This window comes from Haliaeetus albicilla, chromosome 9 (genome assembly GCF_947461875.1).
Source record: "Haliaeetus albicilla chromosome 9, bHalAlb1.1, whole genome shotgun sequence".
Taxonomy (NCBI): domain Eukaryota; kingdom Metazoa; phylum Chordata; class Aves; order Accipitriformes; family Accipitridae; genus Haliaeetus; species Haliaeetus albicilla.
The window spans coordinates 9111994-9138074 of NC_091491.1; the positions used below are offsets into that span (position 1 = coordinate 9111994).

Below are 26081 nucleotides of genomic sequence, written 5' to 3' on the forward strand. Positions count from 1 at the left end.
ACCCCTCAAAAACACAGCCCCAAACCAGTAACATCAATTAAAAAAAAAGAAAAAAAAAAAAAAAAAGAACTACAAGATCTTGCTTTTAAATCCAAACAGCATTTTCTCCCTTTCCCTGCCAAGACAAGGAACCTGCTCACTCTCACCCCTCTAAAAGCTGATCTTTTAACAGATACCTTTTAATAGATAAGTTTTAATCAATCCTGCTGGCACCTGTAGCCAAGCCAGAGCATACGAGCTGGGCTGTGTATTTATGGATCAGGAAAACCCAAACTTTGCATGCTGGGTTGATAGGAGACCCTGTCCCAAGCTCGGGGCCGAAGGGAGCCAACTCCATCCTAAAAGCGCAGAGGTCCAAAGGGGGTAGGTTTGGGGGTTTTTTTCTTTTTGTTTATTTTCTGGAGGAAATGCATCTGCCATGGCAAACCTTTGTGAAATTCGAAAGTTTGAATATGGCATCTCAACCCATCTCCCACCTGCTGGTAAATAAAATCAGGCTGATAAAACACAGCCCGTGTATCCGCAGGGCAGTGCATCCTCTGACCCTGACCCACACAGGCACTAACGAGCTGCTGTTCAACTCAATTAACTCAAACTGAGACTATTAATTTTTTTTTGCAGAACTCCTTGCCCCGGCTGACCTGGCTCCCCCCCGCCCCAACACACACACTTGCTTTTTCTGGTGTCTGTTCTCAGAGCACGGTCTATTTTCAGCAATCCTCTTGGATGGGTTTTCATGGAAAATTAAGTCTATGCTGCCCTTAGTTTAGATTATATCAGAAGAAAAAAATTTCTGCAGGATAGAAAAGATCTGTTCTTCTGGATGGGAAAAAGGGGCGAGTTGGACAATTAATACTTTTCATGGATGAACTCTTTGGGGATCAAACATATCTGTGTAATTGAAGCAGTTCCTTTCCTGGAGCGAGATACTCAGAGATCCCTGGAAACATGCGTCCCATCTAGGCTTTTTCCATAATCTCCTTCCAACTATGTATAATATCTGTGTGCGTGTCTATAAGCATGAAGTATTATATATATACACATAGGTACCTATACACATTTGTGTATAAGGATGAAATATTTTATATATATGTATATATACGTGATATACACAAATGTATATAGGTAACATCCTATATATATGTATATATACACAGATATCTACATATGTTTATGCCAAAAAGGGGTGAAAAAGGGAAGAATAATTTGAATTAGGCTTTTATAGGTAGAAGAGGAGCCCCAGAACAGGGCTGAGCTGGCACTGCAGAGCAGCCCCATCTCTCCCAAGTCACTGCAGGACTCCCCTCCAGAGGGGAGCAGATCAAAACGCTCCTGCTCCTCTGATGGGGTTTCCATTTACCTGCAGGCAACAGAAGGTCTCTAACCTCCAAAGTGTGCAAAAGCTCAGAAAACCTGCAAAAACCCAAAGGACACAGTGCCCCAAGGGGAACCCTCTGCAGTGGGGGGAGTGGGAGGGCCAGGGACACATGTCCATCGCTTCCCCTCTGACACCCCCACCGCTGAGCTGGCCTTTTTTATTTTTATTTTTCCACTCACTCCCCACATTTTCCTTATTTTAGACCTTCTGTTGACTTGGAGGTTGCAAAATGGAAAAAGAAAAGTGCAAACAGGCACGTAAAGGGAGGGTTATCCCGACCCTGGCTGCCTGTCTCCTGGGGACGGGCACTGCCTGCTCAGCAAAATCCAGCTGAGCCGACGTTTTACAGGGCAGATCCCTGGGGATCTGGCCATCGCCGGCTGCCGAAGGGGCTGGAGTCACTGCTCAGCTAATTGAGTTCCTCCTGGAGGATCTCTGTGCTTTCGCTCCCCGTGGCAAAGGAAGCAGAAGAGAGAATCTCCCCCGCCCATGCACCCCTCCCAAAAACCAACTGATTTTTATCAGCAACAAATGCAAGAAAAACAGTTTCCAAACCAGATGAAGAAAAAACAAAAAAACCCAAAACAACCGTATAATAAAGTAAATATATAACATACAAAACACAGCCCTTGCATTTGCTCGGAGGGTGGCTCTGCAAGGACTCCAGCAATTCTCTCCAATAAGATGAGAAGAAAAAAACCCACAAAACCGAACACGTTTTGGCCATCCATCCCCCCAAAAGGACATGGACCAGCCACGGGGACTGGTCCCAGCACAAGGGACAGCTTTCCCACCCAGCTCCTGGTAGCAGCGTGGCCACGGCCGGTGGCTTTGCGGACCACACGGATGCGCTGGAGGCGCTTCCACCGGGATGGAGCAAAACCCGTCAGCGCCGGGACTGCCCCCGGCACCGCGTCCCCCACCGCTCCGCAGCCGCCCGGACAAGGACGCCCCATACAACCCTGCCCTTCGGTCCGAATTAACTCACATCCCTTCCCCGCCTCCCCCCCGCACGCTGGTTTAAAATACACATAGTGGCTAAATAGCAGGAAACACCCGACGCAAAAATACCGCGGACAGGAACCCAGGGGCACAGGGGACACACAAGAGCAAGAAGCGGATTTCCTCCCCAAAACATCACACCTCTGATGGTGACGGTGACCCTGCCGCGCGGCTGGGCTGGGCCACCAGCATGGTGTCACTTGTCCTCGAGTGCCTTCACCCTTCAGCATGGATCTGTCAGCTCTTCATAGGGAAAAAACATCTTTTTATTGTCTGTGTTTTGTTTCCCCTCCATAAAGGGGTCTTTTAGTCAAAGGTGTCCCATGGTGACTTGCAAATGTTAGTGTGGGGGGAAAAAAATATTTTTTTTTTTATATATATAATCTCAAATGGAATACATATATATATATATACACACATACATAATCTCAAATGTGATATATATATAAAATCTCAAGGGGGGGGGGGGGGGGGGGGGAGAGAGAGAGAATCTCAAATGGGTTCATGTGGGAGCTCAGGTGACGAAGCCAGGACCTGCATCAGCACATCCAGCAGCTTGCTGAACATTTAAATTTTAGGAGGATTTTGATGATCAGAGCAGAGACATCTACATTTAGGGGTACTATAGGTCTAGACTTCAAAAAGAAGTACAAAAGTTCAGATCTCCCGGCCACCACGGGTCACAAAGAGATGTCATTGCGTGCCCTGAAGAAGCCTGATGCCTGGGGACGCGTTGGACCAGGTGGGACATGGACATGGACCATGTCCTGGGAGGTAGATGGGATCCCTACCAAACCACAGCCCGAGCTCAGACTTACCACCTCTGCGGGTGAGAAAGAGAAAAGGCTTTTATAGAGTGATAACGAGCAGCCAAACCTCAAAAACTGGGAGGTTCCCACAGAAAACTAGCAAATACTAGTTACAGACACAAGGTTGATTGCTGGCAAGGATTAATTCAACTTCTCTTCAAAAGAGCAACACTTTGGACTCAAATCCGACCCTCCTTTCATGAGGTGAGTGGCTCATCCCAGGCAAGTCACCCACCAAGCCCTGGCTTGGAAAAGGCCCGTTAGCATTAATTGCATTAATCCTAACAGGAATAATGAGTCTCCTGTCCCAGCACTGGTCATCACCACCGGCACGGTCATTGCTCGGACTCTGGTGGAGCAGGCAGCTGCCTGCAGCCCTGCCTGTGAGGGGTTAACCGCCCACGGAGGAGCCTCGGGCGCACACTCACGTCATGGAAATACTCAAGTAACCACAATTTTCTCTATTGCTTTTTGGCTCCGGTTCTTCAACATTTCTACACTTCCAGCCCAGATCTCTGCTACCTGTTTTCCAGCGACATAATTGGTACAGACAGCAGCTCAACCGAGCAGTCGGTAATTTTTTTTTAATATAGGTTACTGTTATACTTTCTACCTCCAATACTACCAACACTGAGATATAAAAAAAGATGAGTCACACTACCGGCAACAAAAAAAAAAAAATTAAAAAAATCAGATGCACAATAATAAATGGGGATGGGATGGGGGGTTGGTGCTTTCTGGGTTTTGCTGGGTATTAATATGCCAGCGGGTTGGACTGAGCCCCAGACAGCTCTGTCCTGCCGCTGCCTGCCCAGCCAGCCCACCCACAGCGGCCGCGGGCCCCTCTCCTCCATCCCTCCCACCTTTCCCAGTCCTCCCAGTCTCCCCGTTATCCGCTGTTTCTCCTGTCCGAGGTATACCGACTGACCAGGAGAGGCTGCCTGCCGTGCCTTCACCCCATCTGAGATGCAACGGGAGATCATCCATGAGGGCTACATGAAGGGGAAAGAGGGGAGGGAAAAAAAACAGGAAAAAAGAAAGAAAAGATAAAAAAAGCAAGCAGAAAACCCTATCCCTCTCCTGATAATCACAACCTGCCTTAATATTTCTATCCTGTAATTGAGACCGCGAGTGCCAGCATCGCTCCGGGAAAATGCCAGCCCAGCAGCTCGGCTCCTGGTCCCCATCCCGCTCCCAAGCGCCTCCCCCTCCGGATCGCTCTGCCAGCCAGTTACTGAACTAAGCCACATCAAACCAGCCAGCCCAGGAGACGACGTCCTCCTCTTCGCACCGCCGCCGTTGTGATCAGCAGAGCGAGCCAACGGGCTGGGCAGGGAGCGCTGCCCCGCGTGCCGGAGCTGCCCAGTGGGCTTTTCCCAGGGAAAATAAATTAAATAGGAGTTTTAGAGCATCCTTGTGCAATGTCAGCACCCAGACACCCGGCCTTACCTGCCGAAAGAGGTTTGCCATTTTGCTTTTACTGCCCTAATTCCCCATGGAGTACGGCTTAGGTGTTGCTCCGAACTTCTTAATGCTCCTTTTAACAGCCCTGAAAACATTAATGGGGATGGGGCACCCACCGGGTGAGCTCGATGTACCAAGAGAAGGACTTTGTGGCTGGTCTGGACACAGCAATGCCTCGCACGGAGGAGCCCCTTCCCCAGGAGCGGGGCTGGACTGGCTGGGCAAGAGGCACAGACTGCGAACACTCAACGTCTGGCTCATGGCTTACAAAGAATAACCCTAAAAAACACTTTGGGGGAGCATCAGCATCCCAACCGACTCTGCAAATGCTGCGCATAGGACAAAAATCAAAGCTGGCTCCTCCAGAGGTTTGAACATATGAAAAAGCATATGAAAACATATGAAAAAGCACCTTGTTTTTCAGGACCATGAAAACGAAAGCATCTCAAGGTTGCGTGCGGCCCTGCAATGCTTCTGACACCTTTCGATAATCAGTTTGGATCCCCGCTGCAAAATCACAGGAGGGCAACAGGAACGCCACTCTCGGGGGAGGTTTTGGGCATCAGGGAGGGCGCGGGTTGGCTGCGCTCAGCCCAGCTCTCCAGTGCTGCACAGGGCAGCTATCGCCACCAGAAAACACCAACCATCTGCTTTAAGTTGCCCAAAACTGGATGCGCTCAGCCCTGCTTCGTGCCAGCATCTGCAATTCTGGGCATCCGTCAGGGATGTCCCGTGGGGGTCTGTGCCAGAAGCATTGCCTGGGCTGTGGATGTGCCAGGACAGACCCGATCCACAGGACAGGGGTGATTTAGCAGCAGCCAGGAGCCTCCTGCTTTCACGCCATCCCTTTTGCAGGAGGAGATCAAACGCAGAGTGACAAGGCAGCTCCTTGGACGCTTCTCAAAAACTAAAATTCTCCTTGGTAGGAAGAAAGCAAAAGCAACACCAGGCGTCAGGCGATGCTTTTCACTCAAGAAAAATGGTTTCGAGGGGAAGATTTAAAAAAACAAAGCAAAACAAACTTACTTGCAACATAAATATCAATAGTATTTTTCAGAGGTTTATCCTGGAGGGAGGTGACCACAGAAATGTGACTCAATAGCTTCAAATCAGATCTGGCGATTAGAAAAGGCTTAAAAGATGCAGAAAGACCAATGCCACTGAAAAGGCAAAGAGCAGATGTGCAGCTACATGACGATGGCGAGGACTGCACTAGGCTGGCCAAACCCGTTCAGCTGGAGTAGGGAGGTCAAACTAGGCACCTGAAATACTGGGAAAGAGGATTAGCCTGGGGAGAAGGGGGATATTTTGCTGCTAATGGTGTTTCTGGAGGACCCGCTCCAGCCCCTTTCTGGAAACAGCACATCCCAAGCTGGCACCTGGGCATCCACAGCGTACCTGACTCCTCCTAAATCAGTGTTTTGGAGCACCAGCTCTGCCACCCCCAGCTTTAAAACCAGCAATGAAATAAAAATAGTAATGAAATGACACTTGTGTAATAGGGGAGGCCAACCCCAGGGGTAAACACAAGACCTGCACGCAAAATCCCTCCCCCCCCCAAGCACAGCCCCTGCCTCTCCTCATCCCAGAAATTTCCCCCTCCCCGGTTCCCTCAGCATTTTAAGAGCAGACATCAGTTTTTCTGAACATTGCTCTTCATTCACAATTTTTTTTTTTTTTTTAAGGATAGGTACAAAAGCGGGTAACCTCAGAGGACAGCACGGGGATGAAAATCCCAAGTTTCCTCTTGTCCAGTTGGGAAAATTTTGTGTAGTCTCTCCCCAAATTTGAAGGCGCTCACAAGGTTTTAATGCCTCAGCATTTCTCCTAAGGGAAAGGATTTGGAGGAGGAGAAGGAAAAAAAAAAAAACCAACCCATAGCATGTTTATGAATCAGACTGTTAAGCGTGTGTTTTGGGGGTGGAAAAGGTGGGCGATGCGCAGAGGAAGAGAGCAGAGTTAGATGAGTCAGAAAATGCTGCTTTTCCTTTCCTTACCGGCATCTCAAATATTTCAGTATAAAATAGAAATTTCTCTCTTTTTTTTTTTTTTTTTTTTATTGTCAAGAGAGAGTTGGAGCGTAACCTTGGCTGGTTAGCAACCGCCAGCAGCTCCTCCGACATTAAGTAATGCACCGCAATTAGAGTAGGGGCAGGGGCACGGGCACGCACACGCATGTGCCGATGGACGTATATACGCATGCACATGCAACCCTGGGTATAGGCTGGGAAAAGGATGGAAATAAATAATATATCAGTGGGTTTTGCTGCCGCTTCTAGCAAAACAGGGGCTTGGATGCGCGTTCACACCAAAGAGCGGAAAGCTCCTCGTGAACGAGCCTCGATGGGTTTCAGGAGACTGGCAACCCATCGCAGGCTGGATTTGGGCTCGAGGACGTTTCCTCCTCCCACCCAGGTAGGCTCGGGCACACAGAGGCAAAAATACACCCAGGGGCTCCGAGATCCTGAAATAAAGCTTACGGAGACGTGGAGAGGTGCGTTATAAAAGAAAAGCCAATTTACTCATGGGCTTTGAGTTGGCCCAGTGCTGAAGCTGGCTTGAATAACGCTTCAACCAGCCAGCACGTAAACACCGTTATCGTTGCACCTTGCAGTGGGGCACGGGAGGTTTTGAAGAGCATCAGGTACCACGCTGGGGGTCAGCCCCAGGAGCGGCGAGGGTAAAGGAGGGGATGGGCGAGACCCCGAGGAGGGCTGACGGGCAGGGTCCGATCCTGCCCCGGGGCGTTTCCAACCGCAGACAGCAGCGGGGCTTCTGCTTTGGAGTCAGAAGAGATGAAATGCAAGAAGAGACAAACGCCCCTATGCTGCAAACAGCCGAGCACTTGACTCCACTGACATTCACAGTCCACTTAGGTTACCAATGAAGCAAATAAAATTATGCATATGCATTAATGCTGGCAATATCCTGCCCGAAATGTATGCTCATTTACACATGGAAATCCATTTAGAAGAGAGAAATCACAGCTATATTTAAAACAGAAAATCACTTCACTGTCCGTGGGGCAACTCCTGTTTATATCTGTCATTTCTTGGCAAAACTGAAATTGTTTCAGGGTAAATTGTGCCCCTGGTTTTACATTTTGAAAGAAGAATGTTTGCACCCCTCTATCCTCGTGATGAGTCTATTATAAAATAAGAGATGCGCATTTTTTGCTTTTGTTTTGAGGGTTTTTTGTTGGTTTGGTTTTGGTTTTTTTTAAGTTTTGTGGTCTAAAAGCAACCCGTGGAGCTCGGTGTTGGTGGATGGGAGGAGGTATAGGGAAGCGCCTACCCGGCGCGCACGGAGCATCCGAAGCATTGCGTAGTTAAAATTTACTTTGGAGATTCAGAAGCCTTTTAAGAATCGCCATGGTGAGACCTAAACGTTCTGCAGCTTCTCCAGTTTCCTTGGCAAATGAAATGGCCATGCTGACAGCACCGATGACAGATCTGAAACTAGAACGCGAGCTCTTCCTAGGGGAGAAATATCTTCTTCCAGTCCAGTAATCTATATCTCACTGCTTGACTGCCAAGCCACAAACTGGAGGTATTAAATAATCAGTATTGCTCTCTGTTTCCTCCTGCAAACCTAAATGCGAGCATTGGAACTGAAAAAGCAATTTTAGGCTCCAAGAGTATAACCCCCCCCAAAATACATTATTTTTTAATATAAAACACACCAATGGCCACTGCTTCTCACTTAACGTTGGAGCTCGTTGCAGCTCATCTTTTTTTAAATGCATCACCACAATAAAAAAGAAGCAGACAGCAACTCTCTGAAGTACGTCGGGAGGCAGTTTTTAAGAAAGATGTTGTATTTTAGATTGTGATTCACGACCACACTGGCAGTTTGATTTCAGGTTTAGAAGGAAATGAATGAATGAGAGACAGGAGGGTGCGAAAATGAAACTAGCTGGAGCTGAAGGTCTGCTCTGCACTTCAAGCCACACAAGATTTGAATTTTCTTCCCCCTTCTGCGCGAGCTCAAGCAAGATCAAACTGTCCCACACTTCCGCTGCCGGAGTTTAACTTAAGCCTAAATTAAAATGCAATTTAATACAGACCATTTTCAAGACCCGTGCTCCGGCGCAAGCCCAGCTCACCGTCCCACGCTGCTCCCCGCAGCAGTTCACCTGAACAGGGCACCCCAGGGTACCCCAGCACGGTCAAGGAGGTCGGCTCCTGCTGCCACAACACAATCTGCAAATTCTTGCCATGCTGGAAAAAAGGCTATTTGCTTAACATCAAGGTTTTAAACCAAACAAACCACACAGGGTCCCATTCTGCATGATTTTAAGCTGTGCTAACCTGTCCATATCTCATCCACGCCACAAGGAGGATATAAATGCTGCACAAAAATTGCAGAAATTCAGAATTCTTAAAAGTCTTTGACCACATTTTCACTGATGGTTGCACTGCCCACGTTACTGCTCTCAACATCGATGCACATCACTGCGAGCTGTATTGCACAGGAGACGCGGAGCTCTGCTTTGAAGGCGAAAGCCATGGCACACCCCAAAGTCAGAAGCTCTCATGAGTCAACAGCCTGCAAGAAACCCAATGCTAGACTGTATGGGAAGCAAAACTGTAGAGAGAGGTGAGTGCAGACCCATTGCTTGAAAGAGGGGGAAGGAAGAAGAAAAAAACCAAAAAGACGAACTAATTGCCACGGCTAACCCTTTGCTTTGCACCTGCGTCATACGTTCGAGCTCCCTTTTTCAAGGTAGAGAGCCCAGTGCCACCGAGCAACCAACGTGCCTGACTCAGCGACGATGATTCACTTGGGCAAACAGGAGGATGAAGCCACCGTGAGCACCACGATGGCGATGCCTTTAGGTGACACGCTGCTGCGCGGCACGGACCACCCGCCATCCCCACGTTCCCGTGGGGCCGAGGGACAGCACAGAAATGTTGGCAGCAAGTATACCTTGAAATCAGACCGATCACCTGTTTCTTAAGGACGTGTTTTGCATTGAGCCCCCAAAGCAGAGGGATTGCTCCCCTGCCGGCTAATCAGATGGGTCCCCAGCTGCCCTTCTCCGGGATCAGGTCGGACAAGGGCAGGCGCGATGCTCCGTTGCTTACGCCTTGCGCAGAGTCCTGCGTGGCACGAGCTCCCGGCCCAACCCCGGCCACGCTGACACAGGGAACGGAGCAGAAGCTGCCTGGTACGGCGAGCGCTGGTGGGAAAGGGGACCCCGAGCCCAGCAGACGGGACCGCTCCTGGCAGGGTTTGTCTGGAGGAGGCACAGCCCTCTGATCCCACCTAACACAGCTCTCCCAATGAATAAAGATGCGGAGAGCAATCCCACCAGCGCCTAGTCGGGTTTTCCTTAGCCTCACCCACGAGGATGAAGTGAAAAGCCGATGCAACAAGCTCCAACCCAGGAGAGAGTTTACACACTTATCCCCTTGTGCAACTTTGAGAAAGGACTTGCTGCTCCACAGCACCGGAGCAAACTCGCCCGAAACACCCTCCGGTTTCCGTCCGCAGAGTTAACGACTTACCTCCCGTCACAGCCTGAGCGATCAAAATCACTCTTTACCCGGGTCGGTTCAGGCACCCCAGCGAGCCCCCCCGTGCCCAGTGCGCACTTACAAAACACGAGTTTACACAAGTCCCCCGATCAAACCCAGGAGGATGCCCGGCTGCTCCAAGAGGGTTCCCCTCACCCCACGTCCCCCCACCACCCCAGTCGATTTCGGGGCTTCCCTCTTTCACCCGCAGGCAACGGGGGAACTTCCCCCTCTCTTTCCCGACGACATGTCCGTGTCCCTCCCGGAGGACACTCCGCCGGAGGAATTAACACCCCGGTAACCGCCGGTGCCGACCGTACCCCCGGTAACCAGCCTTTCACCGAAGCCGGTAAATATTCCCCGAATCAACAGGTGTCCCGCGGTAAACCCTCCACCGCTTCTCCGCGACCCCCGGGCCGGGAGAGGGGAGGGGAGAGGGGCACCCCCACCGGTGCCGGTGCCGGTGCCGGTGCCGGTGCCGGTCGGGAGGGGCCCGACGAGGGTCCCAGCCGCCCCCGGCGGGATGCCGGTGCCCCGGTAGGGCAGCCCTATGCCCCCCCCGCGCCGTGTCCCCCAGCCCCTCCCGTCCCCCCGCACTAACCATTGGGGCCGTACTTCTCCCGGTTGCGGCGGACCTGCTCCGGGCTGAGCCCGCAGCTCTCGCTGACACCGAAACGGCGGAGAACGTCGAGCACCGGGAGGCTGTGCGCCGCCTCCATACCCCGGCGGCGGCGGCGGCTGCCCGGGCCCGGGGCGGGGAAGGGGAAAGGGGAAGGGGAAGGGGGGGGAGAGGCCCGGCAGGGAGGGCACACACGGGGCACCGCTCGCACGGCCGCTGCCGCCGTCCCTCTCCGCCCGCCGCGGGAAGGGGCGCCCGGCCGCCGGGCCCGCCTCCTCCCGCCGGCACGGCACGGCACGGCACGGCCCGGCCCCGCCCGCCGCTTCTTCCCCCGCCTCCCCCGGGGCCGCCGCGCCCAGCGCCGCCCCCCGCCGGGGAGGGCAGCCCCGGGGAGGAGAGGAGAGTCCCTCCGGCACCCGGCCCTTTGCTACCCCCCCCCCCAACTTTATCATATTTTTTAAATTATTTCCCAACTTCTCGGAAGCGATGCTGGCGGCCAGGGAAGTCCTCCCGCCCAAGGGGAAGCGTCCCCAGGGTGCTGGGAGATCAGGGAAGGGGGTTGCTCAGAGAGGGTCCCCATCCATCGGCCCTCTTCCAGCTGGAAGTCGGGGGTGCCCCAAGCCCACTCCTCCCACCCCGCTGGAAGCAGAGCGGGTCCGCGTCCGTGTCCCCCTGCGGGATCAGGGGCAGTGTCTGATGGCAGCGGGAGCCTTGGAAGCAGGAATCTCTGCCTGACGCTTCTTAAAACCGCCGCCGGCACTGTCCCCGTCCATGCACCATAACCCGAGAGAGGCAGCTGTGCTGCGCCGCCTTCAGCTATTGAACCATGAGATGTAAAATGTCACCGCAGGGAGATGCGGGAAGGAACCAAGACACCTTGCCCATGGTAAAGCCTGAGCATCAGTCTCGTGGTGTGTCCCGGACATCCCAGTGCATCACGCTTCACACCGCTTAGTGCTCCTCGTCCCCACAGCGTAAGGCAGAGCATCCGCATTCGAGCAAACGGGCTCGTTCTGGAGGCACTTGTGTTTTTGCAACGATTCAGCACAGCGGGGCCGGCCTCGACCCCTCTCGCCACCCTGTTTAACCAGGTCCCCATCCCCTTCCCGCTCGGCTCAGGAGGGGCCAGCGCCCCGGTTACGTTACACAAGTGCTTTACGTGACTCTTTTGCAACTCTTGCTTGCAACGGGCTACTTAAATGACTGTTTCTAGCAGCAAAGTGACTGTTTCTAGCAGATCCCCCATGCACCACAGACCAGCAGCAGCAACGTGAGGAGTTACCCTGATCTAGAAAAGGAGGGTTGCCCCCAAAATCCATGAGTGCAACCCCGCTAAGGGTAACGACCCCCCCCCAACTGCAGGACTTTTCCATGTAGGGCCCCTAACCGGGCTCTTCACTTGAGCAGTTTTTCTGTGACCTGGCTAAAACCCACTCCCGGTAACTGTCCCCACGTGAACACCAACTTCTGACTTTTCAGGTACTTCCAGTTTTCCCACTCCACACGCCACTGGAAGAAGCTGACGGCAACCGGTGCCGCTCTCCAGCTGCAGGGAGCAGGAACGGGCCGAGAGACGAGACACCTGGGGGGTAATGAACCCAACTTCTGCGGAAACACACCCAAAGCAGAGACCGGAGACGGCGACGAACACGAGGAAGTGGCAGCAGACATCTCGGGGAGGAGCTCTAGCTTATTTATTTCTATGTAGATTCATTTATAGAAAAAGTTTTGTGGCTCCCACTGGAGCGAGGTCCTGAGGGAAACGTAGGTTCATTTTTTTTTTTTTTTAGTTCATTAAACTCATTTTTTTCGGTTCACCGCAGCCGACGGCGTGGGAGCCGGAGGGGTGCTCTTGCCCAGCTGCAGCCCGGCGTCCGCCCCCCCTGCGGTGCTGCAGGCCCTCCTGCAGGAAGCACGGCTCCCAGCCCTGCGGTCTGGCCTCGCTTCAAGCTCTGTCGTAGTCTTCGTCTGCCTCTCGTGACCGTTTTGCAAGGGGAAAAAGGGTGTTTCTGCTCCTGAGCTCCCTGGGCAATAGTGCTGCCCTTGGCCGGGGTCTGCCCCGGAGCTCTCCAGCTCAAGGGGCTGAGCAGTTCCACCAGGTGCTTGGGGAGAACTAATGCAATCTGATATTATTAAAATAGATGTGCTCTCAACAAGGTGCACAGAGGACTTACTGCAATAGGTCATCCCCAAAACTCAGGAATTGCCCTCAAAGCAGCTGCTGTAGCAGGGGTCGGACTGGACTCCTGCATCACCCAGCCTGCATACAGGTCCTCGTTACCCTGCTCCAGGGCAAATGTGCTGCCCCTAGAGCAAGGTTTTTGGAAAGAGGGTTCTTCGTGTCCTCCTGAGCATGATTTAGGCCAGGCCCTACACCACAAACTGCCTTCACCTGCACCCAAGAAGGTGAGGGTCTGATCTAATGCTCATTGTGCAGATGAAGAACAGAGGCAAGACACACCGAGCTGCGTCACCGTGTACGTACAACCAGGAGCCCCTCATTTCTTTCCCCAACATCTCCTGACCCCTTTATCATGTTCTGCAACCGCAGCGGTTCAGACCATGGGTCCCTCCGGCCCAGCAGTGACCCACCCCAACCATGAGCCCCTACCACCGGGCAAGGCGCAGGCAGGCACCTACGGCCCTTTCCACTAGCACCCTCCCAGGGCTGAGCATTTTGTTCAGTAACCCCCAGTGCTCTCTCCTCCAAGCCCTCGTCTCGGCTGCCCCCGGGGACATGCCACCTCCCGCCCGCACTGTGCCCGCGGGCTCTGCTCGGCAACCCCATGAAGACCCACTCCTGTTGTTCCTGCTCCTCCCTGTTTCATCGGATGATGCCAGTCCTTGTACTGGAAGAGAGCGCAAAGACGATGTCCCAGCTCCAAAAGTTGAAGTTTGACAAAGTTGGGAGCAACTGAGAACAGAGTTACAAAGCGAACATCTGGCAGCCCTAGTAAGAAGCAGCACCATCCACCCCACCTATAATTAAGCACTGCATCAAAATTATTAGCGACTTGGAGCCGTAAATTAGTCAGTCCAACAATGACCAGTGAGGGGAAATGGTCTGGAGTGAAAACGCCCTCAGTATTGTAAGCGAACCGCCCGTGGCCGCTGGAGCAAGCCGGGCTGGGGGGGACTGGGGCTCTATCCCTGGCAGCCCCCTCGGTTTGGGGGATTCCCTTCTGCAGCACGTCAGCCCTGAAACGAAAGGCAAACATCCTTATTTATCTTGGCTTCCCACCGGTAATAAATTTTGGAGGTAGACAAGCTTAAGAGGGTCATAAAAAGAAGAAAGGAGTGGGTTTAACACATCCCAAGCTTCTGAGGAGGTTTTTTTAGGCATGGCTGAGGTGCGGGAGGGAGAGCAGGGTCCTGCTAGTGCTGACGCAGCGCCATACAAGGCGTGGAAGTCGACAGCCGGTTTTGATTTTGATCTTGTTTCTACAAAAGGAAATTGGGAATAATTCTCCCGAAAGCTGTGGATTTGCACTGCCGTGCTCCTGGGCTGGGGGCGAGGGGAGTGGGACGGCCAGAGCCGCTCCAGAGCCCGTCGGAGCCAGCAGAAAGTCTGCCAACAACGCTGAACCGACGCCACGCTCCTCGCCCCAAGGATTTTACAACCCGTGGAAGATTAATCTTTTGTCTCCACTTTGTTCCTTGGAGATGGGGAAAAAATTATGTTTGCTGGAAAGGCTGAGAGCAGCCTGTATGCTGGTAAGCAGCTCCCAGGCTCCGACTCCAGCTCCTGCTCCGGCGTGCGAAACAGCGATGGATAACGCACACTAACCGAGCCTGAGCGCAGGCTAACCACGGGTTTAAGGACCGTCACTGGCAATTACGGCTTGAAGGATGGGAGAAAATGTACAGGGCTTTCGGTTGACTGTATTTCATCCTCTTCGTTTCTGCAGCAGCAGGATTTAGGGTCTGCATCTGCACTCCTCGCTCAGGTCAAGTTGATCTTAATTCAGAAGGGAGTTATGAGTAGGTGATAGATGCAGGAGCCGGCCCTTGGCGTGTGCATTTAACACCATTTCGAGACTCTCATTTACCCCCTGCTGCACACACCTGCAGCTGCACACTCATATGTCCCACCGTGGGTTGCTCCCAGGAGAGGAGCTGTGATCCTAAAAAGAACAAATTCAGGGTTAACCGCCCCAAACAGAGAGTCTAATGCCACACAAGGAAGTGCAAATCTCTATTGTCAACAGTTCTCACCCTCATAAAGCCACCCGGGGTTATGTGCAGCTGCTCCGTGTACTGCTGCAGCACCCTCCCCGGGCTCTGGGGCCATCACACAAAGTAGCATTAATTAATGAAAGGTGACAGTGCCACTGCCATTTGCCATCCCGCTCCCAGGCTTTCTCTCACCGCATCCCTCCAGTTCACATGCAGCGAATCCCCATCCGCAGGGGAGAGTCAGGAACGGCTTTTTTTCCAGGGCAGCTTAGATATTTGCTTTTCCTATGGAGAAAAAAAAAATAAATAATAATACTCCTTGAAATAACAGTTTGAGGCTCTTCTAAATGTTACCTGTCAGCCGACCTTTCAGAGCCAGGCTTAGGGGTTTATTTTTAATCCCCCGGCCAGGAGTCCCAGCAGCTGCGGGCCAGTCCTGCTCCCCGAGGGCTGGATCCAAAGAGCACTGAAACATCAATCCTCACCACCGCGACGCTCAGGGCAGAAGGTCCAGTATTTCCACCCTTGCTGGAAATATATATCCTCGTCTGTGCCTCCTGTGCCGCCCTGTGCACCTTAAAGTGGTGTTGGGGTGTGGTTATTATCAGGATTTGGCTTCTTGGAGCATAAAAACAGCAGTTGAAGATGGCAGGGAAGCTCCAGCCCTGCCACGCATCCCACCGGGATGCAGGGGATGGTGCAGATTTGCAGCACAGGGCTGCAGCAGTCCTGGCTCTGCGGAGCCATGGATGCAGAGAGATGGAGATCCTGGAAACACCTGGCCGGCACAGGATTTGGAGGCAAGCAGGAGGTTCCATCTAGGGAAAATGAGGAGGAACGGTCCGTGCGGACAAGGCTCTTCTGCTGGGAGGCGATGGATGCACAGGGCAGTCACCCTATTTTCCGGCTCTGCTCCCACTGCAAATGGCTACGAGGAATAGGATTCCCGGTGTCAGACACATTTACAGTGGCAGCTATAAAGCCTGTGCATTGGGGTCGCCTTTCCTTTCATGGCTCTGTCCATAATTAAGCTGGAAAAGGGGCTTTCCTGAGTGCAATGCCCCAATTGGGGCATTTCTGAAGCGATTGCCCAAGCTCTGCTGGCTGGATTTGAGTGAGGATCCCGCGGCATTTCCGAACTCCCTGGCATCTTCCCCGCAGCCAGGAGCAGCATGCTTAGGAGCCTCTGTTTATGAATCCAGACCTATACTGGGCAATTATTATTTTTTTTTAAACTGTATTCCAACCCCTTTCAAAGGTAGGAAAATACATTAATATCCATCAAAGGGGGAACACTGTGACACTCACTCTGACGCTCAGATGGGTTTTTCCCTGATGCAAAATATCTCCTGGAAAAAAAACCCTGCTGGTGTGGCGTGTCATTCCCGGGGTTTTTGCTGAAGTTTAGGAAACAGCAAAAGCAAATAACACAACAGAAGGCTCCAAGGCAGCGCTGAGCAAGCCGAGAGCCCTGCACATACCTGGGGCTGGGCTGATGTTTGAGGTGGTTAAGTCAGCCCTCTCGCTGTGGGCAAAATTTCACTCCACATTTCCCTCCAGCAAAAGCACAAGCCAAAAATGGAAAAAATGTCTGGTTTTAACTAGGCAGAACGAACGATTCCGGCTCTCCATGGAGATGCAACGTTCACCAAGGGGAGGGTAAGGGCTGGCTGGCACGCTCAGCGCTGAACCAGCATCAGTGGGGTTTTGCCTCTCTTTCCTTCACGTCTACGGCGCCTTTTCTCTCTCCTACCAAGCAAGAATCGCACAATATCGCAGCATCAGGAACCGGCCCCTCTGACCGCAGATCTTCCTTGATAGCGAACAAACACATCATGGTGGCTTTGAAGCCAAAAATGCCCACGGGAGGTGGTCCCCCCCAGCCAGAGGTATACAACCCACGGTGCAAACCGGCCGCGGTGCTGCCCGAAGGGATGCCCTCATCCCTCCTGCACCCTGGCCCCACGGACGGGTGGGTGCTGTGGGGCTGCGGAGGACGGTGCCCATCCCAGCATCAGAAGTGAAGGGGACATCGGCACCTGACACGCTGTGTTGGATGATTTGCTGGAGCCGTCTTTTTTTACCGTGCAATTTCTTTTTAAGGCTGGTTCCCAGGTCTGGAGTGTGGGAAATGGGGAGACCAGGCTTTTGTGACTGCACCGAGTCCTTCCCGGAGTTTCCTAGGAGATTGGAGATCAGCTGCCCGTGCCGAGTGACGCTGAAGGCAGGACTGGAGCTGGCTCCTGCCCTGACACCGTCTCCCCCCGCCTTCTGTCCCCCTGCGAGCCACCAAGGCCACACTGCTGAGCCCTGGGACTGCCCTGATCTCAGACAGCAGCCGGGCTGCACAGGGAAAAATAAAAATTAAAAAAAAATTTTTTTAAATTAAAAATTAAAAAAAAAAGATAAGTAAAAAGCAGTGGGGGGGCCAGGCTCCATGCACCAGCCAGCAGGATGCCCTCCTCGCAGTGGAGGAAGGGACCTGGGACGTGCTAGCTTCAGCTCTTCGGCTGTGGCAATCCCACCGTGGACGTCACACCCCAACCCTGAGGAGGAGACCTTGGACGTGGTTCACGAGGATGGAAAATAAAACCCATGCACAGCCCAGAGCTCAGCTTTGCAGGATGGTGAGCATCCCTCCTTCCTCCAGGCTTTTCATTGCCTCCAAACCGTCAAGAATGTGCCAAAATGGGACATTCGGTCGCATATTTTCAGCGGCGGGGCTTGGGGAAGTGACCTTTAGTGAGGACGGGAACCCCGGCCCAGTCAGCCCTGCTATTTTTAACTGAGTATCAGGCCGAGCAATGGCGAGTTTCCTTCCTCTTTCTCTTTCGTGACCGCTGAACAAAGGAAAACCAGATAAACCTCCACAAACCCTCTGCTTTGAGGCAGGGAAGCCCATGAGAAAAAAAAAAAACGGTAACCCAGCACACTTCTGTACGGCATCAGGATGGATGGCTCAGGCTGCAAATTAATCTGCGAATTGGGAAATTACAGCAGTGACTCTACTGACACTTTTTTAGCAAAAAAAATGCAACCGGGGTAAAAGGGACTGGTTTGACTGGGGAGTCAGGCTGGAAGGAACAGGGATAAATAAAAAGCAGCAGCATTTTTTTTTTCCAAAAGTCCCAGGATCTTGTTCCAACACTTCCTAAACAAAAAAAAAAAGGCAATTCTTCCCCTTAAAGTTACACAGATTTAGCTCTATTTATGAAGGGAAGGAAACCGAAACAATAAAAATGAAATATTTCATTTGTTGTAGCTCCCTTTCCCCAATTTTTAACTTTATTTTTTGTCTTGAGAAGCCAAGCCACCACCACCCCAATTTGATGCCCGCACCATGAAAATTTCTCAAACGTGAAAATTTGCCATGACTTACCAACACACACCTATAGCTCCAGTACACCTTATTCTTCTGGGAGCATCGCTACCCCAAAATGCGTGGACCACATCCCTGCCTGCAGGATGGGCAAGACAGGACCAAAATCCTGTCATCTTTCCCTGGAAAACATGAAAATGTTTTGCATCAAAAAGCTTTAGAGAATTGGCTGTCAGCCGGTGGTGTAATAACTGTATTTACAGATTCTGATACTGTCTGTGTTTTGCAGGTAGTCTGCAGAAGAGTGGAAACATTATGTGGGGTGAGATATATATGTATTTAGCTATATATAGCTCGCAAATATATCGAGCGCTACCTACGCGCAACATCAAAGGAATTGTTTGCCAAATACTTAACATGCTGCTGTCGGTTTCTCCGATTCTATTCCCCGAAAAAAAATGTATCTTACATTAATCAGAGAGCAAATATATAGCATGACAGGAACAGCTTTTGGCTCCGCCAAGGAAGAACATGTGCGATTGCTCAGTTCGTTTCGGTTTGGATGCTGAGCCCAGAAACGCTGATGGCTGCTCACGCCTTTGCGGGAGATGTAAAGCTTTTTTTTTTCCTCCATTTTTTGCCTGTATTTTTTTCCAGCTTGAGGAATTGGTGATGGTTTCCCAGCTCAGACATCACGCCTGAGATCCTTCCAAATCAAGTCGCTCTAGTTGTTCCTACCTTCTCACTGGGCTTGGACCAAGCAGGTTCAGGCTGCGCCTGTGCCCAGAAACCTGGACCTAACGAGGTAAAAATAAAGAAAACAACCCCAAAAGCCCAACCCTTTGAAATTCCCCTCTTTGCATGGCTCCAGGGACCGGGGCTTTGGGAGCAAACATGTTCCCGAGATGTACGGTAACATCGGGAGCAATGGCCCAGAGCTCGGGTGGGATGACCCTGGGATTGCTCCGGGGGACTTGCCAGCTTCCCGCACCACAAGCCACGTCTCGGCCGTGTTTGTGTGTGTCCAGCTTGGGTCCCCAGCCAGGGCCACCACCACTGGGGACGCTTCTGCCGGCAGCGGCTCAGGCTGGTGCTCGCCATCCCACAGCCTCCCTGCTCACCCCAAACCTCCTGCAAAGCCACTGTGGCTTCACCCAGGGGAAATGCCACCTCCCTCTCGTCCTTCTCAAACCATGGGCCAACTCTGCCTGCTTTTACTTTTTTAATAACGTTTTTTATAAATGCTCTCCTCCTCTCGCTCGTCCGAGCACAGAGGCTCGTCTGGCCGCTCCATCCCAGCAGGCTCCCTCCATTCCTGGGTTTTCCCCCAAAATAGTTCTCATTTGCACACAATTCCCTGCCATGGCAGGTGGGTCCTGGGGATCTCTGCAGCGCCGCAGCCGCTGGGGCCGTGCACGGATGAAAGCGGGGAGCCGGCGGCCGAGAGGAAAAGGCACCCGCCTTCCCCTGGGCGATCAAGGGGCTGCAAAGCAAATTAGCTGCCGAGATGTCCCCCCAGCCCCCGGCTCGTTGGGCAGGGATGAGCGGGGGCTCTGGGACGGTGGTGGGATGGAGCCAGGCTTCGCTCACCACCCCCGGCACCGGCGTGGCGGAGGCTGCCCTCGGCGTGGCGTCACTGCGGTCGGGATGTCGGGAACAACCTTGCCACAAAAATCGAAGCCGGGAATCTGAAAATAAAAATATCGCACATGATTTCAGGCTTGCTGAAAGCATGATTGACTGTTTAATTCCCCCCCCACACACACTCCTTTCCTCCCAACCCGGGTGACTCAGCCCTGGCAGGGCCGCGGAGGCTTCTCCTGGCTCCTGCCCTCGCCGCGAGAGTGGAAAACGTACCCTCTCGTAAACGCCGGCAGCGATAATCAAGCCCAGCGCTCGCGGGGCCAATTGACTACTGCCAATTAAAACAGAGCTGGCGGCACTCTCCCACGCTCAGCCCAGGTGGCAAAAGCATCCGCCACCAAGAAAATGCCCTCCGTGGCTCCCGGGATGCCGCTGCTCCTGCTGAACCCCAAACCGCCGGGTCCGAGAGGGCTGAGGATGCCGAGCGGCTCCGCCGCTGGGCACGGGCACATGAGGCAAAGGCAGCTGCCCGCAGGACTTGGTGGGGTGGGAAAGCCAAAACCAACGATGCTTAAAATGCCACCGGGCCAGAGTGCTGCTGCTATAGGATGGCCTCTGCTTCCAGCAACGGCCATGGGAAACGCTCCCCGTCAGCCCACGTCCGCGCTGGGCTCAGTGCTCGGCGGGACCAGGCACGTGAAGGAAAATAAACCCTGCAGTTCAAGGGAAAAAGAGGAGCCCTTCGGGATAACCCATCTCCCAAAGCTGCTTCTTTTATCCCTGTGCAAAGCTGCAAAGAGGAAAAGCAAGCCGACAATGTGAAAAGCATCGGTCCCGCACTGAGGAGCTAGAAAAATACCGTCAAAGGAAAACGGGCTCCTTTGGGACTGGCTTGATGCAGGGCTGCCTGCTTGTGGGGCCATCGGGGCCGGGAATTTTTTGCTTAGCTTTGATTATTTTTAGTATCTGTAAGCCTTCATCGTTTACTAAGCAAAAGTAGCCCACTACAGGTAGGGAAATAAACCCTCGACCTGCCCGGCTCCCCTTGCCGGCAGTGACGAGCAGTCAGCGATTTTAAAGTTCACCTTTTGCTGACAGCATCGCTGCTACCGAGCACAGCCCCAGCTATGAAACAGAGACGACCCCAGCCTCATCCCTCCGCTCTCTCATTTCCACCTCCCAGCTGTAATTTTACTATTCTCTTTCCGCTCCCTTGCTCACCCCGGGGCTGGGCAGGAGGAAGGCGGAGGGACGTGTTCTGCCCACCGCATTTCCCCACTTTTGCCGCTTTGTGCGTGTCTCCCTGCGCTGGGGCCGGCAGTGCGGGATCCCCACTGGCATGCTGCATTTTGGGGCCGTGCTGCGTCCCCTGCACGGGGGACAAGTGGTTTCGTGCGAGTCGGTGTGCTGTGTGCCTGCCTGCCTCTTCTCCTGGAAGTCTCTCGCACCAATCTTGGCTTTTACATTATTTTTTACACTCCAAGTTTCTAGCTGTAGACGTGCAGCAAGTGCTCTCCAAATGCAAAACCCAGAATTCATACATTTAGAATCCGGCATTTATTTAAAAAAAACCCCAAATCCATTGCTCTGAGGCCCAAACTCACGGCTCCAGAGGCAGGACTGCACAGGGCATCTCCTGTTACCGGTGGAATGCGGCTGTAGGACTTGGCTTCCTTCATCCCCCCGGAACGGCCGTGCCTGGCGGGAGCGGAGGGAAGCTGGAAGTTCCCACATCTCTGAGGGATCGCCAGGAACCTGACCTCGACCGCTCTCAGCTTTACGCAGCGGCAGCACGAAGCCGGGCTGGGAGAGACCCCGCGGGCACGGCAGAGGTTTTTCCACCGCAGGTGGATCTTCCCCGGGGAGGTTTAGTGCAGCAGGGAGACGTTTGCTCGGCCCTTGCCAGCCCACGCTGCTCTCTGGAGGCATCCAAAGACCCGTGGCTCTGCACAACAAAACACCCCCCAAAACTCAAAAGCAAAGCCTGTGGTGTTTCCTTTCTGCTTTCCCGCCCTGTATAATGACACTTGCCTATTTTCAAGCTTCCCTATGAGGCCAGAAGCTCTCTCCCCCAGTCAACCCGATTCCACAAGACCATGAACCCCCCAGAGCACTTCAAGTAAAATACAAAGAGCCAAACTGACTTGTAAAACATAAGCATCCAAAGGTACATAAAGCCTACGAGGGTTTGCAAGCCACCCAGCCTGCATCTATCTCTGAAGACAAAGCGGAGCTGAGCCCTTGTCTCCCACATCAGAAGCAGCCTGTGATAAAAAGAAAAGAGTAAAAAAAAAAAAAAAAAAAACGCAAGAACATTTGCTGCTGGAAACTGCTCCTGGGAAGGGCGCGATGTCTGGAACAAGCCTATGCATACAACGTGCGCCAAGGAAGGGGACGAGATGCGATATCTCCACATCCACGCTTGGTGCAAGATGCAAAGAACATCCCCTAATTTGGGGCCAGCACGGGCTCCTGGCCGGGCACCGCGGTGCCCACCAAGAGCACCCTGCACGCCATCCCCAGAGAAGCACAAACCAAACAGTTCAGTAAATTTAATTTTAACACGGTGAGGAGGCGGTTCTCTGCAGATGGCATCAATACCAGCTTCACTGCCAGCTCCACGGTGTGTCATCGGTTCTGCTCAGCCTTAAGTGATGCAAATATAGAAAACAATGTCATTGTTGCTAGGATTTTTGGGCTCCGGCTGCCTGGTCAGGCTGCGAGCGTGTGGTGATGCTGGGGAAGGATGGCCACGAGGAATGATGTTATTTCAGATGAAGAGGAAGATGAGTAACTTTTCCAAAGGCTGAGTCCTTCCAGTGCACAAATGCATTTTTTAAATGGCTCAGCTCTCAGTTACCAATAACGCTTTTGGCTCCCATGGGCCTCAAGGACATCGAAGCGTGGGTCTGCTGTGGATTTTGGGATGGTGGTGAGAGCCACCCCAAGTGACCCGATGTCCTGGGTTTGCTCAGCTCCAGCCCCGAGCACTGAACTCACAGAAACATCTCAATGTCAATGTGCAAAATGACCAGAAATCAGTATTTACAAACCACCAGACACCTCTGTTCAGCCCTGAAACTCTCCCCCAGCGCCAGACCGACCACAACATCAGGGCAGCAATGAGGGGCAAAGCCTTGTTAACCCCCCCCACGTCTCCCCACCGCATGCCCAACACCCCACACATGGCACAAGGCAAACGCTCCAACTCTATTTTTCTCCTTGCTGTCCCACAGCAGCTACCAGCAGCCATTGCCCTGCCTGACCAGGGGTTGCGGTAATACAACGGGCAGCCTTGGATTTCCCATGCCCCTCAAACCAGCCATGAATACAGCCCCCCACCCCTGCAAAGCCACGCCAGCGAGGCCATAGCACAGCCCTGGGCTCCAGGCACACCGAGGACCAGAGCTTCAGGGCTATTTAGGCAGCTGCGAGGCTCACCGTGCTCGCGGTGTTCTGTTTTGGAAGCATCTAAAGCACCTGCACAGGATCCACGGGAGGTCTGGGGCTTTTTAGAGCCTGAACCAGGTTCTTTCAAGTCCTGGTTTTGCAGGGGCAGTTGTGGGCAACACCATCACTCCACTCAAAAATAGGACTTCTCTTTTAAAAGCTCTATCCCCAATGACCACCGGCTCCAAAACCGCTCGGGGAGGGGGCACACATCTCCTGGAGCCAATGTACCCTCCTCACACACCCCACGCTGCTCACGGCAGAGCCCCGCTGCGGGCACGTGCCAGGAAAATTAATTTCCACCTAATTAACCGCTGCTCCCCTACGCAGCCTGAGAACAGCAGTCAGAGGCTCCTTCGGCTGGGAACTGCAAACCATCTCGCCCCGCCGGCCGCAGGACACAGGGCGTCCCTGGCGCGGGTCCGAGAGGATGGGGATGGGAAAGGCGAGGGGGAACGGCCTCGCACAGGAAAGCCTGCGAGCGCTCCGCCGTCCAAACATCTGACATCCAGCCCCGGCCCAACCGGCTTCTTGTCCGCGAAAATACACAACCGTGACCTATTTCCAGGGAATGGGAGCACCCATTTAAACAAATCCCTGACAAATAAAGGCAAGAAACCATTTCCTCCCTATTTCCTTCCATTAGAAACGAAACACTGCCATTAATCACCAATAAAGAAATAAACCCCCTGAACGATCTGCTAGTGGCTGCATGAGCCGGGTCGCCCTCCCCGAGCTCACCGCAGACCTGGCCCCAGGCACAGCAGGGCTAATTCTGGCCCCGCTGAGCCAAACCATTGCTCTCTCCTACCTTCAGTACGTTAAAAAAAAAAATGAAGATACGTAGCTGTTGTCCAGGGCATGTCATGTGCCAGGGTTAGCTGATGCTCAGCCCTGTGTGCACCCCCTGTTTTATTACTCCAATTAATTTAATTTTTTACTCCAATTAGGTGGGTTTTTTTTTTTTTCCTCCAGGAAAGCTTGTGTGCAAAAGCCCTTTAGGAAAAAACAGGCCCCACATCAAATATTAAGGCCTTTTAATAAGAGCTGTTTTGCAAACCCTCCTGCGGCTGTCAGCCACAGCGACCCTTTCCTCCCGCTCCTTGCCTGCTCCCCTCTAAAAGCGAATCCCACCTCCGAGATGGCAGCAAGCAAACATCTCGGTGGCTGTGACGGCACTAATGGCCCGGGGGAAGCAGCCGGTCCCTGGGACACGATGTCCTGGCCAAGTGCTGCCAGGAGTAGGTTGCTGGTAGACGGAGCAATTATCTCCGGCAAGGAGGAGGGCAGACGCTGTTGTGCAAGAGGGTGCAGGAATTTTTCTGCATTTGCAGACTTGGCTTGCGGAGATAACTTTGGGCTTGTTTGCTTTTTTTGAGCCAGATTAGGATCTTTCTTGTGCACCACGCACGGGGCTGTTTACTAAATGCTGTTGGCAAAACACAGCCCACCACAAACCTCAGCGGCGGCTGCGCTGGATGCATGCAGCTCCCAATGCCAGCTGCAAGAGAGGGTGCAGCGTCTTGCTCTGACATCAGCACCAGAGCCGGCTGGGGCAGAGGGGTCTTCTGCACCCCAGCAAGCAGTGGGCAATAGGAAATCACTCAATATCTGTGCAAAGCGTGCAAAAGACTCCCTGTCCCCAGGCAGATTGGCTATTAACAGTGATGCCATGGTCGCCGAGCCCATGGAGATGTCCTTGTTTCTGTAGCTGGTCAGAGCAATGCCTGTGTTCCCCCATGAAATGGGGGGACTTGTCTCGTTAGGGTGAGTGCGGCACAGACCGTGGGGTGCTCATGCCGTGATGTCCGTGTTTTACCTGCGGGGTCGCAGACGGGAGGGTTATGCGGCCATAGGACAGGGATGTTGGCAGGCGCTGCCCTCCCTCCTCCCACTGCCCGCTGCATCCTCCAGTCCCACCGTACCCACGCTGGGACCGTCCCCAGGAGGGGACCTCACAGGAAAGCACGAGACAAACCCCAGGGACATCCCTGCCACCACCATCCCACCGGCGACGAACTCGGGTGCTGCCCTTCGGCTCGCAGCCCCAGCCCTGACCCGCCCTGGGGAGCCAAAATTCTCTCTAGCCCCAGCACGGGGTGAGACGCTTCCTGCTCCGGCGCTTATCTCCATGGCCAGGCGGCCTCGAGGAAGCCGAACACCCTCGTGGCGTTGCTCGGTGGCTGCCAGCCAAGGGTGCACTTGTGCTTCGCACAAACACGGCGGGGCCAGTCGCTCCCGCTGCGGGCACGGCACACAGGGTTCGGTTGGCGGCATCCTGGGGCAGCAACGTGCCCCCGAGCAGCACAGACTGAAGATAATTATTTTTTTACCTGATCTCACTTTTACGTCGTGCGAATCTGCATGGGTGCATCCTCGCCATGCGCCCAGCAATCCCAGCCCCCTGGATCCTGATGCTCCCCTGGGGAAAGCCCTTGGGGGACGCGCTTCGGGGCGTTGTGGGTCTCGCAGTTCGGCGGAGGCAACATCACAACCCCATGTCCGTCGCTTCCCTGTGCCCGGTCCCTCCTTGGTCACCTCCTCACGAGCTCCAGAGGATCCGGTAGTGGCCCCAGGGTACGGATTGAGCACAAACTGCCACCGCTGTGTCCTGGAGGGGCAGTGGGGTTCCCCAGAGATACCCTCACCCGGGGCAAATGCAAAGCCCGAAACACCACCCCCCACCCCCCCAAGAATTAAACCTCTTGCTGATGCACCCAGCACGACACCCACAGCACATGGCTTTGCTCCTGCCTGAGAG

At 53.3% G+C, this 26081-nt stretch overlaps 2 protein-coding genes across 5 annotated transcripts in view; both read right to left on the bottom strand.

The window, feature by feature from the left end:
• ATP2A3 (ATPase sarcoplasmic/endoplasmic reticulum Ca2+ transporting 3) overlaps positions 1-11104 on the bottom strand; it is a 57876-nt gene extending 46772 nt beyond the window's left edge. The window contains 1 exon segment of the mRNA XM_069791452.1: positions 10774-11104. Within this exon segment, the coding sequence (XP_069647553.1) occupies positions 10774-10891 (118 nt within the window). The 5' untranslated portion in view covers positions 10892-11104.
• Positions 11105-13053: 1949 nt separating this feature from the next.
• Positions 13054-24637, bottom strand: LOC138686781 (uncharacterized). 4 transcript variants are annotated; one of them, XM_069791454.1, is made up of 5 exons: positions 24455-24637; positions 18756-19974; positions 18347-18468; positions 15007-17943; positions 13054-14915 (listed from the first exon to the last, which is right to left on the bottom strand). In XM_069791454.1, the coding sequence occupies exons 1-2, from the start codon at positions 24477-24479 to the stop codon at positions 19001-19003; spliced, it is 999 nt and encodes a 332-aa protein (XP_069647555.1). In that variant the 5' UTR covers positions 24480-24637; the 3' UTR covers positions 13054-14915; positions 15007-17943; positions 18347-18468; positions 18756-19000. The 4 variants fall into 4 exon arrangements, with proteins under 4 accessions (XP_069647555.1, XP_069647556.1, XP_069647557.1 ...); XM_069791455.1 differs by having other exon boundaries at positions 13054-13989; positions 14657-14915; positions 18347-19974; XM_069791456.1 differs by having other exon boundaries at positions 13054-13989; positions 18347-19974.
• Positions 24638-26081: the final 1444 nt, after the last annotated feature.

Excerpts from the sequence above, each read along its gene's own strand:
- LOC138686781 (XM_069791454.1), bottom strand. The coding sequence starts at position 24,479 with ATGTTTGCTTGCTGCCATCTCGGAG. Across the intron at positions 19,975-24,454 it reads TGCTTGCTGCCATCTCGGAG|ATTCCCGGCTTCGATTTTTG; the intron begins GTGGGATTCGCT and ends TTTTATTTTCAG.